General features: G+C 31.8%; 1 protein-coding gene across 3 annotated transcripts in view; it reads left to right on the top strand.

The window, feature by feature from the left end:
• The first annotated feature begins 6,579 nt into the window (after positions 1-6,579).
• The window catches only part of FER (tyrosine-protein kinase Fer), a 39,581-nt gene continuing 37,708 nt past the window's right edge, over positions 6,580-8,452 (top strand). For all 3 annotated transcript variants that reach the window (XM_015509179.2, XM_015509178.2, XM_015509177.2), the window contains exon 1: positions 6,580-7,408. In XM_015509179.2, coding sequence (XP_015364665.2) covers positions 6,989-7,408 — 420 coding nt within the window. In that variant the 5' untranslated portion in view covers positions 6,580-6,988. The remainder of the gene's footprint in view (positions 7,409-8,452) is intronic.

Below are 8,452 nucleotides of genomic sequence, written 5' to 3'. Positions count from 1 at the left end.
TTTCTTATCAAATATATTATAAGATTTAAATAATATCATATTATTTTAATTTGATTTTGTTAGAGATTGGCATTAAATTTATAAAATTATATATTTTATTGCATACATTGTTCTATTAAAACAAGTTAATTATTTTCATTTTGAATTCATTGACCTTTAAACTGTTGATAATAAATTAAAAAATTATAATATAGACCATAAAATATATTAGATGTACAAATATAGGTCATACTATTTTGATACAACGTTTTATCATTTTTTAGCATAGGATTATACTATAGTAAATTATTAATAGAACAACCCCCCCCGAAAAAAAATCCTGTGTGCGCCACTGATGGTGTAACACAAAAATAGTTGTCTGCAGTAAAATATAACCACCAAAAATTTAGATATTATTCATGTAAACGATATAAAAAAATTATACAAAAATGTCGTTTTCATTTACTATACTTACTTAGATAACTATGATATGTTGCCTTTACGCTTCGCACAACTTATAATATCGAAAATCGTGCACCTTATTTTATTACAATTTATCATTTATTACACATTAGACATTAGTCATAACGGTGCAAATATAAATAACACTCGTTCTTATATTTTCGCGTAAGTATTTTATTACTCATTTATATTCAAACGAAACGTATCACTCTTTCCTCAAAGATTACAAGGTGGGGCCATAGGGAGTAGCGACTGTTATTGTTGTTTGGTGTTGTCTCAAATGATTGGGCCAGTAATGGATTATTAAATTTTAAACACACGCAGATGCCTAAAAAGTAGGTACTTAAAAATCGCCAGATAGGTTATATAGTACATTTTTTTTTTTTTTTTCTAAGAACTTTCAGTATAACTAATAGTGCAATTTTAAAAGGTTATTAATATAATATTTGATATAGAGTCGTGAATTTAAAATATTGAATAATTTATACCCGCAGTAATCGTATATCAACATCTTTGGTTACCTATCGGCTGCCTTACAGAATTGCAATAATTATAATTATAGGTACTAATACAGTAATACACAAAGCGTTTATTCATATATAGTCAGTATGTATTTTTGTCTTCGTAAAATATATCAGTTAGTATAAATAAAATGTATGGAAAATGTTTTTTAAATTTAAGTTTGAATAGTTTGATAATAAGGTCAATTCACCCTAATATTTATTTAAAAAATTGATTCAGTTGAACAAAATTTGTATAATATTATATTAGTGAGTGTGAGTCAGAACTAAATAAAAAAAGTTATAATGGGTTTTTCGAGGGTGCATCGTGTATATGATATCAGAAAATATATGATTTTGTTATTGGTATACTTCATTACTTCGCATTAGACATTTTTGTAAATGTGATAGGTATATATATATATAAGGAAAATTAATTATGTTAATACTACTATTACCACTGACACTGAGTCTTTAGTCCAGCTTTGGGTAACACTAAAATAATCGCTAACCGGCAAAATTAAATACGATTGGTATTTGGTGCACTAATACTAAGTACCCATATAATATTCTTCACATTCTTTGTGATTAATAACATGTTTGCATGTATTCATATTGGTAGTCGTCAAATAGTTAAGGCGTTTAATATGCACTTGTTTCATAATTATTAAACAACTTTTTTTAATTTAAAATTTTAATTTATTTTGATTGTTACACACAATATATAGGTATATATATATATATTATATATTCTGAAATTGTGCTTCTATATACATTTTTAACCAGAAAATAATTTGTAAATGTATTTCGAAATGTTGACGATTTATATTAACATTTTTGCTTTAATTTATAATTAAAAAAATACTGTTGTGCAATTTTAGTATTTTTAAACTGCATTAATAAAAAAACATAAGGAACATTATGTTCACGTTTAAGCCATTATTGCATTGCCTAACCAGACATTTTTTCGTCGATATTTATAGAAAAAAACTGATATTAAAAATGTCTATAAAAACAGCATAAAAATAGTCAAATATTTTAAATTATAGTTTATACCATTATAGGTATAGAAAATGCAACCTTTTGGAACAAATTTCAAGTATCTACATTCTACGATTATTTGCTTTTAGATTACAACAAAAGCAGTAGCGCCTAAGCAGGTTATCAGGTGATGCAACTGCATGTGTTCTCGAGGGGGTGGGTGTATTTTACTGCAAGTTTCTCAGGGAAGTTTATACATTTAAAACATTAACTGCGTCCATAATAATTAAGTTCCTTGAACTACAGTAAATAATAAGTAAAAATATTTTATATAAATAAAAAGTCGGATGAGTGGGTGACTAACTTTTTTAAACTGCATCACTGCATGACGTGCTCTTTAAATTAAAATACCTCTGTGCGCCACTGAAAATGAGACAATAATAATTGTTGTCAAAAACTGAATTTGCGTAAAAGTTTCCTATTTATCTATTTTTGTTTGTTTTTCTCAATTATTTAGAGAGCTAAGTGCAGAGAATTTTTAACTTTGAACTTCTAAAGGTATCAACTATAGATTCAGTTTCCTACCAAAAAAGATTTTAAAGTTGAAAATCAAATCATTAAATTTTTTTTACTGTAAATTGTTAAAAGAAAAATAGGTGTGCACAAGTGGGTAGGGTACCGCTTTGCTGTACATTAAGTAGGTGTCGAGTGGGTCACAGTAATGGATGTGTTAAATTTGAATTCAATAATATACAAACATTGTACCGATACAATTCTGAACGCTAATACGGTTTGCCAGCCCATTTAACTAAAACTTAAGTTTATTTTATGATATTATTGCTATAGGTATATTAAAGCAATTTATTTTATTACTATCAATGCAATGAGTTTAATTAATTTTAACGAACCATTGCATTTATTATAAATTTAATTGTGTGATGATTATGATATATTATACAATAATACATAATCATATACTTATATTCTTTAAAAGTTTTAGTAAAGATAGTACCTATCCAAGAATAATATTTTTAAATTATAAAAAATGAATTTTTTTTTTTATTGATTATATTTGACATCAGGAGAAAAGGTCATTAGTTACAAATTGGAACTTATTGTAACTTACAATTAGTAAACACAATTTTTTTAGATTTTATTATAAAGATTGGTTTTTTCATAATTTAAATTATTGTTATTATCTGATTATAACATATATGTGTCCGAATTTGAACTTAAAATATCTATTTAAAAAACTGTGTTCATATAGTTTCTAGATAAATTGTATTTAATTTTTAAATCTAAGATAAAAAAAAAAAATTTAATGAATTTTTAACTCAAAATTCCTAATGTTCATATATTGTTGTGATTTGACGGCATTCCAACTTGAAACGCTTTAAAAAATATTTTGACAATGTATTTTCGATATTTTTTAGTTGGTATAAAAAAATAAGTTTGAGGAACTTTATTTCACATTTTTAAACTTTTTAACCAATTAAAAATGTTTTATTGCCATTACTAGGAAAACAAATATTAAGTGTCTATAAATAGCTCAAAGAGGATAAAAATATTTTTAATAACTTATCTTGTATAGTTAATAATCATATTAACACGTCGTGATTCAAATTTGGAGTACAATACGGTTATATTTTTCGAGTTACTTCTTTTAGCCTTCTTAGTCCTAACTCCTAGACATCAAGTCTGGAAGGACCATAGAGTGGAAATGGACAAAGTTATGGGATGTTTATGCCAATAGGCAATTTATTAGTGAGAATTTTTGTTTATTTTTGTGATGCTCTAGCTGAAATCCACAGGTCTTAGCCTTTCGGCGGGGGTTGATCAATTCCTCCAACATGCAGCCTTTACTTATACCACGCCCACAATTTGAGATCGTCCGCAAAGACAGCTAAGACTAACCTAATAATCTATTTCAGCCATCATAGTTAGCAGATCGATGACTCAAACTGCAGATTTATTTATTTTAATTTAATTTTATTATTATTATTCTTTCACGAAGATAATGTACACCACTGTACAGGTTCGTGTCAGATGATATAGGTCTATTTAGCTTTCCGCTTTCCGCTTTTTGCTTATTATTAGTTTACAGACAGAGAGTGTTGGCCAGTCTCGACCGTATTGACAGGATCTCGTAGGATCGGAACTATATATTTGAGTGTAGCTTTCTTTCTCATCAGAGCACTGTTGATTAACACCTATCTTGTCATATTAAAATAATTTTTAATGTCTAACGTCATGCGTCTGCATATTCGCCTTTTGCGTATCGTACCTATAACCAACAGTTGTGAGTTTGCAAAACTGGATACTTTAGCTATTTGAAGTTTTGGTACAGAGACTTTCTCGAGAAACCCAAACTGTTTGGGTGCGCTACTTGAAGCCTACAGTTGTACTGTGTACGAAATGGGCACCTATAGTTATGAGTAAATAAAGTCCTTTTAAACATTTAAAAAACTTTTAAAAACAATAGATTCATATTAAATTTATAGTTTTGACAAATTAGTTATCCTTATCTATATTATAAAATTAAACATATGTTATCTATAGTAATAATATAGTAGAGATTAGTAGTCTTTAATTATAAATTGATAATTATAAACAATAATCGACGAATGATGCATGTAGGAATAATGTATACATAAATAATACATTCGAAAAATGGCAAATGTTTTTTTATACTTTTGTCTAAAATATGTATATTATACAGTGATTTTTAGGATATTCATTTTATTTCCCTATTATTGTTATTAATAACATGCATTATGATTAGTTGTCTAATTATGATTGATATAACTCGTGTTTTTTTTTATGCTCAGCGTTGGAGGTAAGTATATTATTGGCCTACTGTTGCTAAAATAATACTCCTATGCTATTATCTATGACGTATAGGTGCATAATATTGGTTTGGTTGATTAGTATGATTATAATAAAGGATGTGCTGACGTGCTGTATCTATTGGGATCACAAACGTTATATTATACAGTGGGTTTAAGTTATGAAGTATTGCTTAATATTTCAGCTGAATGACCTTGGGGCTTGGATTGAAATAGGTTTTCTGGATGTGATATTTCTGACAAATTTCAAATATATTACCATTTCGGTACCTGTATAAGCACAGTACAACTTACTTTTTTATGGCAACTCAAATTATTCGGGCAGATATTTTAATAAAAAAATCTGTGTAAAAAGTTTTCTTCTATTATATCTAATTGGCAAAGCTGCAGTATGATTAAATTCAATATTTATGAATTGCTTAAAATAACTTGGTATTGATTGCAATAAAATACTACTATAGTATAGTAAAATATAGGTGAACACTTAAATTTTTTTTATACAATTTACTATTTAATGATTTTATCAAAACTATTATCATGAATCTTAAAAAAATATAACTACCGATTTTAAGTGATTTTTACCAAGTGTAAAAAGGGAGTAAGATTGAAATACAACATACAATTATTACAATTTGTGGATCTAATTTATAATATAACATTACCAACTAACCGTTAGACTTTCTCTATGACAGTCACTACGGGGAGCAGCATGATATCTTAACATAATCTTATGGAGTTATTATTAGTCATTGTCATCAAATTTCGAAGAAACTTGTGAAAAATTGAAAGTTAAAAGAAGTTTTATAAATTATTGATATATTATTTATGGTAAAAAATTTAACAACAAGCTGGATTTAATAATATTATGGTCAACACATAATAGTTCATACATAGGTATCTACTATGATGTTATTAAATATAACAAACAATTAAATAAACATATCATCTATACTAAAACTAACAAATTTATAATACATATTTATACTGAACAAATTATTTCATTAAGTTTTACGACTTACTACTATCTTTTCTAGTAAGAAAATCAACAATCCTATAGCAGATAAAGTAATTATGATATAATTTTAAAGTCAACCACTACTTTGAACTGCAATTTACAATTAATTAAAAGTCGACAATTTTCTATGAAAAACGTTTCCATGTTAAAACTATTAATATTCCACGAAATTCTTTAAGTATAATCTTCATAATAACTATTAGAAAACGGAAAGTCATGAGTGTATCATATCGGCACGCAGTGGCTTTTAACTGAACAACATTTCTGGTTGTTTTCCGATCATAATAATCTAATATGTCTTCAGTCGTCTGCACTCGTTTTGTACGGCTTGGCGCCTACGTTTCAGAACGATTCAGCCGTTTGGCGAAGTGGTAATCACGTTCGGGTCGAAAGTGTACCCACTGTGCAAGTCAGCGAGACTGCAACTGTACTTACTACATACCTATCTATAATATGCAGCGATCGCAAATATCGGGTCGTGTTCATTGACGTCGTACAATAAGTCGTGGAAGAGAGAAAAATCAATTACGTTAATAACACGGACACGGAATTGACAACAAAGAGGAAACAAAAACGAGCGTTTAGGTGCAGATTTCAAACGCCTTCTTCAGACGTCGGCCGTCGGGAACAAGTTCGCCCGCCTCCTCAGCGGACAGCGGTCCACACGTGACGCATGCGGCCGCGGTCTCCGCGATCGGGTTGGCAGCACTGGCGGCGGCGCAACAATCCGCTCGGTGTTTATTTTCGTTGCTGCTCCGTGCTCGATCCTCGACGACGATCTACGACACACTCGTTAATTCCGCGTCGACCAGCGGCGGGCAGTCGGCACTCGGCAGTTGGTACAGTTGGGTTTGGGTCTTGTGCGGTACGTTGCTCGTGTGGTCGTCCGCTGTTCTCTGGTGTGCGTCGTTCGTGTCGCGTGTAAATACACGATAATAATAAAAATATATACACGCGCGTCTATAGATGTAATATTATTTTATACGGTCGTGACGATATCAATCGCGTTGCATCATTGACGTATCGTTTACTTGGCACGGTCGCACGAAAAATATTTAAAATACATTTATTTAATTGTTGTTCGTAACGATTATAAAACGTTGATATACAATAATATTCGCCAGTCGGCGTCGTCGAGGGCCAGAGGTGAAGGAAACGATGACGTGACTCGCCGGAGGACAGTGGCCTGCACACTAAAGGCCGATATGGGGTACACCGGCGGTAACGCGACGGCCCAGGGCAAACCCGAGTACGAGGCCCTGGTGAGCCGGCAGGAGGCCGAGATCCGCATGCTGGAGGTGATGCGCCGGTGCGTGACCAGCAAGCTCAAGTGCGATCGCGAGTACGCAGCATCACTGAGCGCCGTGTGTGCGCTGGGCTTCAAGTGCGGCGGCTCTGGCGCTGGCGGTGGTGCGGTTGACGCGGCGCCCGGCAGCAGTCTGATGGCCGGTGCTTGGAAGCGGCTGCTGGACGAGCTGGACGCGGCCAGTCGAGCCATACGGACAGTGTGCGACCGAATCGAGAAGAACACGCTGGACCGGATCGCGGGCATATGCGCTGAGAAGCGGAAGGCGAAAAAAGCGTACCAGGACGAGTACAACAGGATATCACTGCAGTACAACAACGTGAGTGTGACAGTACACAATATTACACAGTTATTTATAATAAGCACAACTGATGTGGGTTATACTAAGTAAAATAAAATAAATTAGTTGAGCTTCAAATATGTTATAGAGACGGATGGCTTGGTTGAAGGAACGATCCATAGAAGGAATTTGATGGCGTGTATGCTTTTGTGAAAGAAAAGAAGACAGTGATGAAGAAGTATGTAAAGGGATTTATAATGGATTTAAATTTTTAAAGGCGTTTAAGAAGTGAGATCTCATTGTTGTTTGTTAGGAGTAGGATTTGGTTTGAATGATTTATGACCCTGTGTAACATACGTTTGTATACGAATTGGGTTTAATCGGACTTTCGGTTGCTGGCTGTGTAGGTTTGGTGATGGTGGAGTTGGGTGGCGGTGGTTTTTCGACGTATTTGATTTAAGATGTTTTTGGTGTATGCAGGTCAGTTGTTTGTATATTGCTTGTTTTGCAGTTTGCAGTATATTATGGTCTTTTACTCCAGAAGACGCATTATGGTGGTGTGAGATGCATTGATTTTGCCGAAGAAATCACACATGTGATTTGACAGAAATCACGTACCAAATATAATATCAACTCTAAAGTTATGACGAAATAGCCTGAATAGTATAACAGTCATTTCGCGTAATTTCGGTTCGAGATTAAAAGGATTTTATTCCATCCCTTCAAAGTTCAAGCACCGGTCGTCGATGTTTGATTGGGTAGTAATAGAGGTTATTTTTAAGATAACCGAGTATTTATTATTTTTGTGTGATTGAATTATGAGAACTGCTGAGAAGGTTGATTCTAAACTCAACACTTATTGAAATTTTGAAATTTTTCTCGATGACGCGATGGTAAATCGGAACAATATACCTAATATCATGATTTCTATTGAGATTATCTATTGGTTGTAGAATACTTTTGGTGAGGTATAATAAGTTGGTGAAATAAAACGCAAAGTTTGACTTAATATAATTAAATAATTTAAGTTTTTTTAACAATTATTATTATAATTACACATTTAGTGAATTCTTTCACATATCG

Source organism: Diuraphis noxia, unplaced genomic scaffold (genome assembly GCF_037042655.1).
Source record: "Diuraphis noxia isolate RWA-SAM2 unplaced genomic scaffold, SU_Dnox_SAM2 contig0002, whole genome shotgun sequence".
In the NCBI taxonomy this organism is placed as follows: domain Eukaryota; kingdom Metazoa; phylum Arthropoda; class Insecta; order Hemiptera; family Aphididae; genus Diuraphis; species Diuraphis noxia.
This window is presented reverse-complemented; position numbering and strand designations above follow the sequence as displayed.